General features: G+C 43.4%; 1 protein-coding gene and 1 long non-coding RNA gene across 3 annotated transcripts; both read right to left on the reverse strand.

The window, feature by feature from the left end:
- Positions 1-6,435: 6,435 nt before the first annotated feature.
- On the reverse strand, positions 6,436-8,869 carry LOC143482973 (uncharacterized). The gene is made up of 3 exons (XR_013122344.1): positions 8,546-8,869; positions 7,068-7,214; positions 6,436-6,483 (listed from the first exon to the last, which is right to left on the reverse strand). It is a non-coding gene; the product is annotated as an uncharacterized LOC143482973 (long non-coding RNA).
- A 3,395-nt stretch (positions 8,870-12,264) lies between these two features.
- Positions 12,265-14,937, reverse strand: LOC143483067 (rho GTPase-activating protein 29-like). Of its 2 annotated transcripts, none has more exons than XM_076981764.1 (6): positions 14,802-14,937; positions 14,498-14,533; positions 13,841-14,010; positions 13,615-13,728; positions 13,268-13,500; positions 12,265-13,051 (listed from the first exon to the last, which is right to left on the reverse strand). In XM_076981764.1, exons 1-6 carry the CDS (start codon positions 14,935-14,937, stop codon positions 12,592-12,594), a joined length of 1,149 nt encoding a protein of 382 aa, XP_076837879.1. In that variant the 3' UTR covers positions 12,265-12,591. The 2 variants fall into 2 exon arrangements, with proteins under 2 accessions (XP_076837879.1, XP_076837878.1); XM_076981763.1 differs by having other exon boundaries at positions 13,841-14,064.
- Between the last annotated feature and the right edge of the window lie 7 nt (positions 14,938-14,944).

Here is a 14,944-nt window from a genome sequence, read left to right on the forward strand (position 1 = left end):
AAATGATCATTTTTTTTTCAATACTCAAATGATCATTTTTGCTTGCTGTGGAACTTTGATCATCATTACAATGACAAAGAACTCTAGAAGCTTCTCTGGCCTCATATACCCATGATGCCTTGCAGAGATATGCCAGAGAAAGGCTCTAGATAGAACATGCTGATGTAGGTTCACCAGCAAAAGACCAACTGGCCACATATCTGCATATTCCCACTGAGGCCAACTCTGATATGGGCAGAAATGTATTTAAATGGTTAAATACATGAGTACATGCCACACTGTGTACAGTGGAAAAGAAGAGGAAATTGCAGGCAAAACTAGCATCCACTTCTAAAACATGCCGTTTCAGACTTGAGGTAAGAAGTTTCAAGGAATACGTCACCTATAAACACAAAAAACAAAACATCAACTAACTAGTCAGGAGCAGCCAGCATAATTTCAGCCAGCTCTGATTTCATTATTTCTAGGTGGAGGACTCCTACAATGTTCCTTGCCAAATGCTGGATGTGTTCAAAACATTCTTTCAGAGGACATACTGTAAACCCAAAGAATCATGGATAAAATAAGACCACCGTAGCTGCACCTCTCCAGATGACCAGTAAGCTGTTGAGAACCTGACAAAAGAAGCTTCTGCAGGTCATTTCCTAGACATTGACCTACAATCTCATAAGAACAAAACCTGCTGGCACCCAAATGGGGCGTGTGATGGAGCTACCCTTCACCACAATGTACACAACATAAGTATTGACATTGATTTCATTATGTAAGTTAATAACTAAATGAAGACACATAGGATGCAATTTACTTTTTATTGAGTAATATTAATCAGCTTACCAAGGGAGAACCTGCACAGAAAAAAGGAAAGGTTATATAATGTATGTAATGAAAAATGTTCATTTTATTTGAGCAATACCAGTGACTGGTATGCAGAGAAAGGCAGCCATGTTGTTTTGTTGAGAAAACAGATTGGGTTCTGTAGAGTCAGGGTTGCCAGGTCCTACAAAAATATCCCGCACAAATTCAGTGTAAAACCCGCCCTTCAGTCAACAACTTTAGGGTTTGGGCTAGTTTAGGCTTCTGAAGGGCCTAAACTAAAATTGACTATTATATCGGGATCGATTCTTAGTTTTGATTTGTAACTCCTGCGGTAGCCCAACTCAAAAGTAGCCCAAAAAACCGCACCCAGCAACCCCAGAATTTTTACCTGCGGCTGGATTTTCAAACCAGCCCAATTTGGTGTGAAAACCGCGAACCTGGCAACTATGTGTAGAGTGCTTTTATGGGTTGGGTTTTACCACCAAAAATCCAGGAAGTGACATCACACCACTTCCTTTGTAGCACTATAAAAGGCCTGATGGGAATTGTTTGAGCTGGTTTTTGGTGGGAGAGCATGTAATGCTGAAAGTAAGAAATGATCTTGACGCTTGAACTGTGCAGTGTGACAATTGATGTGAGGAACTTGTGAACTATCACATTTTGGGTTTTTTATGTCTTGGTTTGTTTCTGTAAATAGTTTTCTTGCCTCTACATGGGGATTAAATAAACACATGCTACTTCTTGACACCCTACCTGAACCAGACCCTGTGCCTTGTCTGCCGGTCACTCACAGGGCGAACAGGTCAAGGCCATGCAGAAGTGTAAGAATGTTATGTTTCTGTGCGGGATGCAGGATTTGATGTTCCTGTGTTAAACCATGGGTGGTAACAGAGGGTGGTCTTTCCCTGGAGGTCATACATAGGCATAGTGGGGGAAGTGTGACTCAAGGAGTCCCCATTGAAATGGGCTAAAACTGACCGTTTGTGTTTTGGTTTATCTGTGTATTTGCCAGGCTTGCTTGGACTCATTTTGCAGCATGTTGTGTAGTGAGAAAGAATGCGTCTTCAGTTCAGAAAGAAGGTAGAGACACAGAAGTGGGGGTCCTGTGTGTAAATGTACTATGTTGGTTATATCATCAAACAGAATCCCACAGATTAACATGTTTTTGATAACTGCGGTTCCTTTGATATGCGCCGGGTGTTAAAGGAAGAGGAGTTTGGTGTAGGGTCTCTTCTGTTTTCCTCTCTTCCCCTCTGCTTTCTTGCACCTTGAGACACCCTGCACTGGTCTGTATAACTGTTTCCATGAGAATAACTCCATAGGACCAGGACAGAGGAGAGCAGGATGAAAAGTGGAACAGTCACGTACAATCCTGCTGATACAATCCTGTCTTCACCAACGTGTTTACCCACCACTCAAGCTTGGTTGGTTCTTCCTTCAGGGTGCAGATGTCTGGCTAAACAACAATGAGGGAAAATGAAACATGATTAAAACATGAAAAGAATCCACGTGTGCCGGTCATTCACCACTTTTCTTGAAGGATTTCAGTGTGGATCTGCAAACCCTTGTGTATCAGCAGGGTCTCAGAGGAAGAGGCATGATGGGCAGGAAGACGGCTCCTCTCCCTTGTCGAAGGTCTGCCCGCAGCGTTGCAGAATGGCAGCTTCTGCTTCAGTTCCATCTTCACTAGAGGAACCCCTTCCTGCACGTGTCCCACTTGAACAGCTCCTTGCTGCTGAATGTGTGTTCCTTTATGTGCTTGTGCAGGCAGGCTGTCTGTTTGGTTGTATCATGAGCATTTGGGGGAATTTCCACTACACTCAAATATAACCGAATCTTGTATGTTTATTATGTATGGTGTATTCTTTATTTAGCTGTGATTATAGTTAGTAGACTAACGGAAAATCTTTATTATCATTGTGCAATATTGTGTGCTGATGGTGATATTGTGCAATTTTAAGGGCTGTACCTGCAAAACACACACACACACAACAGGTCTGTTGGGTCAGAGTGAATAATGTGGCAGCTCTTATTACCCAGTAAATTAAAAAGTGCCACAGTATGACTGAGAGTTTACCGCAGGTACATTACACCAACGTTCCTGCTGTATGTAGTGTCCAGGGCTGCATGCCGTGTGCTTCTCTGCTTGTGTACAGCTGCCCCCGACTTGTTCAGTACAGTAGTGACTCTCCAGTGGCTCACAAACTGTATCTGATGTCTGTGTGCATTGTGTCTTTAATATTACACCAGATCCTGGGGAAACACACACACAACATTGCTCACATAAAACACCATAACACAGTCTGACTCCATTATCAGTGTGTGATGTTCATACATGCAGCTCTAATCCTGTATTTGGCTTGTTGAGGCAGCTCTAGTGACTGTGTTGTAGTTTAAGTCAGTACATGGCCCTCCTCTATCTAGCCAATCAATGCACAGCATGAATACTACCTGGCCAATCACAGTTGTAAGAAGTGACTGATTATTCTCGCAGTGATTGTGGAGCTAAAAAGATTTGAATTTTGTTATACTTTTGTTCAGAAGCTCACCTTTTTAGATTATTTTAAAGCAGCTACATTGACATTGTAAAATAGTCAGTCAAACTAATTTTTGCGCCTTAATGTGACAGCTCTGCTTTTTGGGGGGGATGTGTGGACACACAAATCCTATGTTGTCAAAGCAAATTTGAGTGACTTTTGTTTGTGCTCTAGATGAGATTTGTACCAGCCAACACGGGCTTGAAATCATTGAGCACAGTGTACAAAAGTGCACAGCCTGGAGGTTTGTGGTAGCTAAAAACGAATGAAACAAAGTATCCCGTGATGGTAAGGACCAATGTGGAGATTACAATTGCGCATTGTACTAGAAAAAACGGTTAGATGCCACCACAAGCAAGGTGGCATCTAACCGTGTGTTGCAGGTCACTGGGAGCTCATACCTTCAGTTCCATGCCATTCCATTCCTTCCGAAGGGAGCACACAGCCTTTGTGAAGCCTTTACTGTGTTTAAGTGTGTGTGTGTGTGTGATGCAGAAGGAGACACCAGAACGTACAGATTTACCACAGGACCAGTGGTAGGGCATTTCCACTTTCTACCTAGACATGGTTCGGCACAGAAGGCTTACAACTTGTCCTCAGTAGTTCCCTCAGCTTCCATAATTATGTGTACTCAAAACCATCTGGATGGGATATCTTAATAATAATAATAATAATAATAATAATAATAATCATATGGGCATGAACCATTTGGCTATATAGTGCAACTGGTATCCATGTTTTCCATGTTAGCTAGCTAGCCTACTATTCTCACAGCCCTGATCACACTGCACAATTTAGTTAATGAAAACAAATCTAGCTACCGAATGAGATAATATGCCTATAAAATTCTATTATTACCATCAATCTATAAAGTGCATATACCTGTGGTCCAGCTGGGCAACCATCTGCCATAGGCCCTTTTCACAACAAAGCGGAAATACGTCACAGCCGGGTAAAACAAGTTCCGGTACTCGCAGAAGATAGTTGTTGTCAATTCACCTCAGCATGGAGCGTGTGTTTACTTCATCCCTGTCGTCGCTGCCAAGACTGAATTTTAAATACGTTTCCAGTATCGTTGGAGAACATTCAACAACGAACGGTTCCAAGTTACATAGAGGCTACAAATTGTTTGTAGAAGAATTTATTCACTTATACCAGGGTAAGCTAACACCAGCTAGCACTACCAAGGTAACCAACTATTATTTAACGTATAGCTGGTTCCATTAGTCATCCTACGGAGTGGTAAAACAGTCCATATTATTATGATATATATTATAATATTACAAATGATACTGACAACTTTATTTAACAATATCTAGCTAGGTTAAGCTGGGTGTACACTGCGATTTTTGGCCCATTTTCAGCCGATTTTTCACTCGTGCGACTATTTTTGCGATCGGGCCGAGTTTCGGCTCAATCACGTGTCGTGCATCGTATAGTTTACACAGGTAAACGAGGAGCGATTCACACCTCACGACCAACTCCTGATCAGAAATCGCAGCGTCGCAAGAACATCAAACATGTTTGAAATTCAAATCGCTCCTCGTGAGAGTATCGCACTGTTGAAGCAGCTCCACGAGCCGACTCTCCCTGCGATTTAGTCGTACAGTTTGAGATGGAGCTGAGTACACGATTTAAAATATCGCACAGTGTACGCCCAGCTTTAGCAAGCCAAGTGACGTCAGCTATTGATTGTTTGGTTTACATCAGTATCAATAAAGTTCATGACACACACCAAGTTATTACGTGTTATTGTTTATTCAGTGTCCAATATAGTCGACAGCAAAGTGATGGTCAGAGCTGGATGCTACCGAGCAGAGCTGGATGCTAGCGGATCACAGCTAGTTTCAGAGCCGGTTTCAGTTGCTGTCCGCGTTTGAAAGAGCAAACTCTCGACTAGTAGATGTTCGTGGTGTACTGCCAGCCGAGAGCTTGCTCTTTTCTAGCTAGATGCTATCGGATCACGGCTAGAAGCTAGCGAACCGGGGCTAGAAGCTATCGGACCGGGGCTAGAAGCTATCGGACCGGGGCTAGAAGCTATCGGACCGGAGCTAGATGCTATCGGACCGGAGCTAGATGCTATCGGACCGGAGCTAGATACTATCGGACCGGGGCTAGAAGCTAGCGGACCGGAGCTAGATGCTAGCGGACCGGAGCTAAATGCTAGCGGACCGGGGCTAGAAGCTAGCGGACCGGGGCTAAAAGCTAGCGGACCGGGGCTAAAAGCTAGCGGACCGGGGCTAGAAGCTAGCGAACTGGGGCTAGATCCCAGTCAACATGTCCATGCGGGCCCCACATGGGTTTGAAATGGGCTGGCACATGGGCCCTTTTTGGGCAACCCAGCTGGGGCCCACAAAGATTTGTCCATCGGCTCCACATGGGCCCCATGTGTGTTAGCCCATGTGGGCCAATATTGGGGTCAATGTGGGCCTCAGGTGGGCCCCGTATGAGCATTGATTCACTGGCCCTACATGGGCCCCATGTGTGTTAGCCCATGTGGGCCAATATTGGGGTCAATGTGGGCCTCAGGTGGGCCCCGTATGAGCAATGATTCGCTGGCCCTACATGGGCCCCTTGTTTGTGTGGGATAATGATGGGGCCAGTGTGGGCAACAAGTAGGGCCCTTATGGTTAACTGCAGACACCCGCTTCAGCCCCATTAGGGGCCCATGGGCAAATCTTTATAGGCCCCATATGGGTTATGCAAAGGGGGCCCAAATATCAGCCCATCACTCACTAGAATGTCAGCTTGCATCACACATTTGGAGCACAATTACTATAATGCTAACTTGTGTCATCCAATGTGGGTCCCTATGGAGTCATGGAGGGCTTCAGGTGAGGTCTCTGCTGTACATACCTAATGCAATATTCAGTTGCTTTTCTTACTTTGCAAAACTGTTGTATAAGAGCACAGCACTAAAGACTGTATTATCATAAGTAATTTCAATCAGAGATGAGCTGTTTATAATAATACTTACATTTAAATGACGACAAATGCTTGATCAATCCTAATAAAAATGTTTTATTGAAAACGACAACTCATTAACAATTTTAACCATAAATGTCCATAAAACATGTTAAGAGTCTTTAGAATCCTTTACTGTGTGTTGCTGAGTTGTGTAGTTTCACATCTTGTAGAGAGAGAGAGAGAGAGAGAGAGAGAGAAGAGGGGAGGGAGAGACAGACAACAGTATTAATTAAAGCACACAACAGTAACACTGCAGATTATCTAAACCACTTTTAGCAATGATAAACATCCTTCTCTGTGAATCTAAAACATGGTAAAGCATAAAAATCCTGTTTGTACTATTGAATTAGCACACTAGGCCTGTTTAATGGGCATGCATTTTCTGCACCACCTGGGTCCTGACCATAATACACTGTACAGAACTCTATGAAGGCTCTTGCCAGCTTCTAGTTTGCACAGTATAAAAAAATCCTGACCAGAACTCCTTCAAATATACTATACAATTCACTAATTTGAGCTGCTGCAGTTACTCAAAATTTCCAAAGACACTGATGTCTAACACTTTAATCACCTCTTGGGGGAGATTTTACAAAGGCCAAGTGATGTGTTTACAAGTTAGGTGTACATAAAACATTTAAAAACTCCAATATAGGAGCTGTCAGGGTTTTGGAAAGTAAAAATGACTGATTTTCACATGCCTTCATAGTCACATTATCACAAACGTGTAACTCACTATTGATTACTTACATCTGTTCTGCGTTCCTTTTTTGAAAGTCTCTCTGCGCTCTCAGTGCACGGTTTCCATCATGGTCACGAGCATTGGTAAACCACTTTGAGACAGCTCTCTCAACATCTTTAGTTAATTCTGAAGATAAGCATTTTGTTTTAGGGCACCTACAAAACAAAATTTTAAATTCAGATAGAATAAACTGAGGCAAAAACAACTACCACATGTTACTTTACAGAGCACCAAAACGAGAAAACCGCTATCTAACTTGGACCCATTACAAGAATGATTAGTAGCTGTTTATCCGTAAGACAATACTCTTTTCTGCTATACACAAGATTGTCTATGGTAGGTTAGGACTACGATCATTTGTTTTTCCCCTCATACTGGGATTAATACTACACAGCTCTACCTTAGAAATGCAGTCATTTGTACAGTGGTACCTCGAGATACGAGTTTAATCCGTTCCAGACCCGTGCTCGTATCTCGAACTGCTCGGTTCTGGAAGCAATTTAACAATGTAAAATATTGTAATTGGTTCCGGTCCTTAAAAAAGTCACAAAACTAGCGTAAATGTGGAAAAAAAGACATGTACTCCGGCCGAACAGACGAGCGAGTTCGGCTACACGAGTGCCTTTCTCATGCAGGTGAATAATCTCCTGCTTAGTTTCTATAGTTATCATTCTCTTCTCACTGGACTTTCCACTACTAGAGCCTTTTTTGGAGCCATAATGCAAAACAAACGTTTGTAGTATTGAAATACTGTACTGTATACACCGTACGTAGTGTTACTCGTTGCAAAGCACACGTGCGAATGGCTGTGATGACCGGTTCATGCTCGTATCTCGAACGTGCACTCGGGTGTCGAACAGAAATTTTGCTCGTCTCGGTGCTCGTATCTTGGATCGCTCGTATATAGAGCAGCTCGTATCTCGAGGTACCACTGTATTTGGTATATTTAATGCCAGGACACGACTTACTATTAACTGTAAAGGTTTATCACTTAATTAATAACTAACAGGACAATTATATTTTCTACCAAAACGTTAAGCAAACATTCTCTAAACATAACTAGCTAGCTAGTTAACCAAGGTGACCACTTAGTTCTAGTGTTTGCTAAGATAGGTTAACTCACTATCTTAGGTTAGCTAGCCTAGCAACATCGAAATTTGCACTTATGTCTTAGCTGATCTAGGAAAATTAATTAACTAAATCTAGGTGGGTTACGTCGAAAATGTGTAAACATAGACATTTAAACACTATATTTCCCCCCACAGATCATTCCTCTTAGCCATAACAAATGAACGGCTTGCGTTCTACCTTTCAACGCTAACGGTTGTTTTAGCTATCAAGCTAGCAAATTAACATAGCTAGGTTTGAATTAAATATAACGTCAGGCATTATATCCTCAGATATTTTTCTTTCTTTCATTGTATATTTGTTCTTTTACACATTGATAACCAAATTAGAGAAACCGGATAAAAAGTTAATTTCTTACCTCAGTGAATGATATCTCCAACGGATATAAAAATTCACTTTCAGTCAGGCCAGGCGGGAGACCGTTTAGTCTTTCGTTGGGGGCGGGCGCGCACGAGAGGAGGCGAGGCAATGGTTTATTCCATACATCTGAAGCAGGTTCATTAACTTTGTTAATATTTTGAATGAATTTAGTTATTATAACTGCTTCACAAATTAAACTATATCAACATGCAATTTATTTGTTTGTGTGCCAGAGAAATATCCAGTTCTACCATCATTTGCTTGAGCTGAGGTATAAAATCGTGTACTATGTAAAAATGTCTGTTTTGTAAATGGTATTTAAAAGTCCATTTTTAAAATATTAGGCTGTTTTAAAAATCAGGCCCACGTGGGTCCCAACTATAACCCAACTAGGGCCGGGATTTATAACCCCAATGGGGCCCACAAATGTAACTCAACTGGGGCCCGAATAGAACCCTTAAAAAAGCCCACTCTAAGCCCATGCCCAGATAAAACCCATACTGCCCAGTTAAATCCCATGTGGGGCCCATGTGGACATGTTGGCTGGGATGCTAGCGGACCGGGACTAGAAGCTAGCGAACCGGGGCTAGATGCTAGCGGACCGGGGCTAGATGCTAGCGGACCGGAGCTAGATGCTAGCGGACCGGAGCTAGATGCTAGCGGACCGGGGCTAGAAGCTAGCGGACCGGGGCTAAAAGCTAGCGGACCGGGGCTAAAAGCTAGCGGACCGGGGCTAGAAGCTAGCGAACCGGGGATAGAAGCTAGCGAACTGGGGCTAGAAGCTAGCGAACCGGGGCTAGATGCTAGCGAACCGGGGCTAGATGCTAGCGGACGTACGTGTACTCCCAGCCGAGAGCTTGATCTTTCAAACGCGGACAGCAACTGTTCCACTGAAACCGGCTGGGAACAGTAACAGTACCGGGGACAGTAACAGTACTGGGAACAGCACCAACTTTTAGCCCCGAGCTTCCTGCTATGTAGTCTGCAGCAGTGAAATGCTGGCTATACACAAAGATGCTCCGTATCACAAAGTTTTCCCCTTGATCCCTCCTAATTGCACAAACCCATTTTCTTTTCTGCTCGTCGTCAGCTGGAAAACCGTGGAAACTGAGATACGGCTGTTTTTGCTTCAAGATCGAGCACCCTGGTGCACTGCAAAAGCTCTTGTTATTGGACTCTGCCATTGTTTAATGTGTAACGGAAGTAACTTTACCCTGCAACGAGAGCTTCCGGAAGAAAAAATGCGGAAGTGTGAAAAGGGCCTGCTGTGTGACGGTTCAACTGATGACGTGGAACGTTCACAGCACGCCTTTTGCTCTTGGCCATGCCTCTTTCCCCGCCCCCACACAGAGGGTAAAACCAGAGCAAAGAAAAGAGAGAAGCGAAAAAAAAAATTTAAAATTATGAACGTGAAATGCGAGAAGCAAAGAAAAGCAGTGATGCGCAAACAAAAGAAAGAAACGCAAAAGGGAGAAAGTATTGCAAAAAAAGCGGCAACATAAAATGTGAAACGCAAAGAAAAGAAACGCAAAAGAGGGAAAGTATTGCAGAAACAAAATAGGAACGTAAAATGCAAAATGCTAATCTTATATTTGCGATATTTTTTTTTCGTCACCATTAAAGACCCTAATTTGACTCCATAGTTTACGCTTTATTTATACTTTCGCGAGTGACGTAGCGCTCGACACCGCCCACCTCGCGCGAACCTCTGCGAATGGCGGAGGCATATACTCTCCAAATAAGGAACATTTGCCTGACGAATTTTAATGTTTCAGATTTGAAATGTGCTAGAATTTAGACTAGGCTGTCTGACTGAACAGTTCTCTTTACGTTGCCTGTTGTAATTCCAGGACTATACAGGAGAGAACGTGAAGACGTTAAGATTGGGCGTTTTGTACGTATATAATCTCCGAGGGTGTTTTATTGTACATAATGCATTTCACATTTTCAAATTAAACCTTTTTCAATAAGACTGAATAAATAACACTCACCGTGTACATCTTTCTCCAAGAGGAAAATGGCGCTGAATTTCTCCAGCCCAGGTGAAATGCGTGGGCGGAGTTTAACGACATTTTAGCGGCAGTTATTTAGATGGATTAACACTGATTTGATCAACTCTGTCAGATAACTTCAACACTGAACATCATTTAAATCTAAGTGTTAAAATTACTCTTTGGGAATGAAAATCAACTCGGAAATGTTTAACCCCGAAAATGTAACACTCCAGTTTTTGCTGTGTGGTATGACGCAATCCAGACTGTTACCTAACAGACCATCAGGAGCTCACAGAGGGGAGATTAAATATGTTAAAATTACATAGGGCTAATGGATTATCAGTCTACAAGTTTGTATGAATGTACACCATTTAACACTCTCACAAGCACTGTCTTTTGAAATTAAACACTTTATTAGAATTTGACAGAACCAAAAACTCCTGGTTTAAATATATAAATAAAATACATTTTATTTATATAAAATTGCATACTTGGAAAATATTACAGTAGATGATTTTTAATGTGTGCCTTCAAAGGTTATTGCTGCAAGCTCTGCATCATGATATAATTAATTTTGCACTGTATGGATGTAGTACCAATTGGCACACCTGATAGCTGGGCGAAGGCACATTCCATACCCACGGTTCATTTCTCTTGCACCCCTCGAGGTTGAGCGATTTTTTGATGGTTTGTGGATAGAGTTGGAGTTCAGTCAGTGTGTGACTGAATTAGCAGCTGGATCTTTTCACACTGTGACCTCTGACCTTCTGAATGCTCCGTGTGTGTGTGTGTGTGTGTAACTACTTAAATATGTAAATTGCTCTTGAATTGAGAACTTAATGGGTTTAACTCTCATCTTTTGTCACTACATTTCTATGCAACAAATAGAGAGGATCTATTTTGATATTTAAAGGATTTTACTAAGTCAGCGGTCAACGATGTGTAAAAGCGTACACTGTAATCAATTTCTGTAGTTTTCACAGCATTATTACTGTAAACAGGGCCGGCCCTTCCATTAGGTGACATAGGCAAATGCTAGGAATGCTATGCAAATGCTAGGGGCGCCGTCTGTCCAGGTGGGCGCTCGCGTGCATGCGTTTTTTTATTTTTATTTTACAAATGAACAAATAATAAATGTGAAAACAAGCAAAGTCCACATAATCATGATTTCATTGTTTAATAATATTAGTCAAATTAATAATTCTTATAATAACACACAACACCTATCACCCGCGCGCCAACCTGCTCTCCCCCGCACGCTCTGCGCACCTCGTTACTGTTTCTCTGTACACCACAGAGTGAGTGACATCTCCCCATAAAGACGTCAAAAAGGCAGAAGTCCTCTGGTGCCCAGGGTAGAAACCCGGACTGGTTATCTGACAATGAAGATGGTATTCCCTTTAATAAATCTCGCTCTTCTCAGCGTTTGTGTCCATCCCCTCGCTTGATAAACAGATTTATAACATATGTGGCAGTTCCTGATCTTAATGTTATTCCTCAACCTGGATGTTTTCTCCTTGTGTTGGTTTGTAATTGAAAGTTGTATATTTCTACCAAAGATCAGGACGTTTACTATCCATATGGCTTCAGATTTATAAAATGTACAAGTGCATGTATGAGTTCATATGTTTAAAAAAATTTAAGAATGTACTTCAAGTTTGGCCGTGTTTAATTATTTGCTCTGGGCACGTTCGTTCTCATGGGATTGAGTTCTCCAAGCAAACAATTTGTTAAACAAGTGTTGAATGTTTTATTATACCACTGCAAGCAGCAAGTGATAAATCATATTTACTACTTTATTACAAATTAGAAACAGCACTGAACTGAAACGGGCTGCGCTACACAGTGTCATCTGCTTTGACAGAAGTGTTGTCAGAGGAGCTTTTGCCCCAGACGAGCTCCATCTTGCGGGTATGAGCCTTGGAAGACCTGTAGAACGTGTTCTTCACCACGTGTAGTGGGACAGACTTCCCGCTCAGGTACAGCTTGTTCCGACAGTATGTGTACCGGACTCCTCTGGCTGCTGATTCAGAATGCCGGCTAACGCAATTCAATTCAATTCAACTTTACTGTCATTATGCTGAAACAGAATGCCGAGAGACGAATGAGGTCTACAGGCGCTCTGCTGAGTGAGAGACGACAAACGGAGATTAGCGCAGAGCGGTAACCCACGGCCTCTGCCTCGCTGGTAGCGGACCGCCTCACTCGCCTCTTTGAGGTCCACTAGGGACTGGGAGTGCAGGCCGAGCCTCTCGTGATGGCGGGGCAGGAAGGCGGGGGAGCGTCCGGCCGCCGGCGGGCTGGTGGGCGACGCGGGGCTCAGCGGGGTATCGAAGATCATGTGCTGGTGTCGGATGAGGAGTTCCACCATGAGTGCCTGGTAGGGGTTGTCCACCAGCGAGGACAGGGACACCTCCGCCTCCGCCTGCCGGGGCTTGAGCAGCGTGGGCCCGAAGATGATGCCCAGGTTGCTCACCGTCATCTTGTTCTCCTCCACCTGCTCCATAACCCTAGGATGCAGAAGAGGGGGGCTTTAGCTGACCCCGCCTCACAGGGAGCGCTGCAGCTATCGGGTCTTAAAGGAGCGGTACATAATTTTTTTTTACATCACCAAATCAAACAATAGCATCAAACTGCTTTGTAGTCCTCAAATAAAACAGTTTATGCTTCACAGAGAGGCTCCCCCACATGGAGACGGCCATATAGATTTAGAACAGATGTTCTACCTGTGTAGGTGGGCTACGATGAAGTGGAGGGTCCTGTAATGGGCCGGAGGCAGCTGGCGGAGAAGGTCTCGGATCTTGAAGATGACCCTGTTGACCTCCACGTTGAGGCGGGGTTGTTCTCCCACACGGTGGTCTCCAGAGGAGTCCACCTCGTCCACCAGCAGGCGCTGTGCCTCTTTGGCCAGGCCGATGAACTTGTTATAATGACCGTAGAGGATCAGCGGCTCAGGCAGCTGGAGATCAAACGCGCACGCACGGCCTTCAGCAGTCAGAATTAAAAAACAAAACAGAATTCAGGTGTTCGGTATTCAGAATTCCAAAGTAAAATGCAGGTAAAGTTTGAGCACGCTGCAAATGTCGTGTGGATTGAGGTCGAACAGCTCCACCAGGTCTTTGCCGTTCTCGAACACCTGACAAAGCTTCTCCACTCGAGACTTCACTCCATTCACGCAGTAAATACCCTTAAAAAACAACAACAAAAAGCCATCAAGCAACAAACGTCTCCGCTTCATCCATTTCGATCTGCCAACGCCCGTGCTGCTCACGTCACTACACACACACACCGGCGCTCACCTCAATGTTGAGGGCGCAGCCTTTGATTTCCGAGGTGTACTTTTTCATGATGAACAGCCCGCCGTCTGCGCTGTTCTTGGGCGCCTGCGCAAGATCGATCCCAAACAAATGCAGTCTGCCCTGGAGCTTCCTGTGGCCGCACTGGATGGCCAGCGTCTCCAAACACTTCTCTGTGAGGTAATGGTATATTACAAGTAGGGATGTCCCCGATCCAATCACCTGATCTGAAATCGGGATTGATCTCGTAAATTTCAAAGGATCGGAATCGAATGAAAACGATTCGGATCATTAATGTATAAAAAATTTATATAGTTGCATCATAGAGGCTCTATGATGCATATTCAGTGTCAATGGGTAGGCAACGAGTCTTCTAGTACAGTACATTTCTATTAGTGGGCATATCGTTTCAGACAATGTTTGTGGTAGTGAGCGGAGCCGTGAGCTGATCGCAAAAAAAAAAAAACCCAAACTTTTTTATTTGGGACACTGCTGCTAAATGACAGGTATAAGTAGGTAAATCAGGCACAGTGCCTCCAGTAAGACATCAGTCAAATAACCGACACTTCTACTGTAAAAATAGCTTTAACTTAAGAAGTGATTTAATATCAATCTGTAATATGTAGTCTTTAAGCTCAGATTTTAAAACAAGTATCATACCTTTCAGGACTTCCCTTGACCCTGGCCATATCGGATCTGCTCCCACAAGACCACATTGAAGAACAATCATTAAAAATGTAAAACTGTGATGAATTTAAATAACATACTGATTTTGAACATTTCAATAATTAAACAATAACAGGTAAAGCTTAAACTAAAATTTATGTTGGATAAAATTTCTAGGGCTTTAAAAGAAATAATATCTAAAATATCAAAGTAATTAGTTCATTATTTACCCTTCCTATCATATTCTGGGACTTGCAGTGTATGGTACACTGGGTTGCTGCAGCCTTTAGAGTCTAACCTGACAAACTAGGGTCCACTAGGGACTGGGAGTGCAGGCCGAGCCTCTCGTGATGGCGGGGCAGGAAGGCAGGGGAGCGTCCAGCCACGGGCGGGCTGGTGGGTGACGCGGGGCTCAGCGGGGTGTCGAAGATCATGTGCTGG

The sequence above is a fragment of the Brachyhypopomus gauderio genome, chromosome 19, assembly GCF_052324685.1.
Source record: "Brachyhypopomus gauderio isolate BG-103 chromosome 19, BGAUD_0.2, whole genome shotgun sequence".
Taxonomy (NCBI): Eukaryota; Metazoa; Chordata; class Actinopteri; order Gymnotiformes; family Hypopomidae; genus Brachyhypopomus; species Brachyhypopomus gauderio.

Coding starts and splice junctions, on each gene's coding strand:
- LOC143483067 (XM_076981763.1), bottom strand. CDS start 14,937: ATGATCTTCGACACCCCGCTGAGCCCCGCGTCACCCACCAGCCCGCCC. Junction 13,729..13,840: donor GCTGCGCCCTCAACATTGAG/GTGAGCGCCGGT, acceptor TTGTTTTTTAAG/GGTATTTACTGCGTGAATGG. Junction 13,501..13,614: donor ATCCACACGACATTTGCAGC/GTGCTCAAACTT, acceptor TTTGATCTCCAG/CTGCCTGAGCCGCTGATCCT.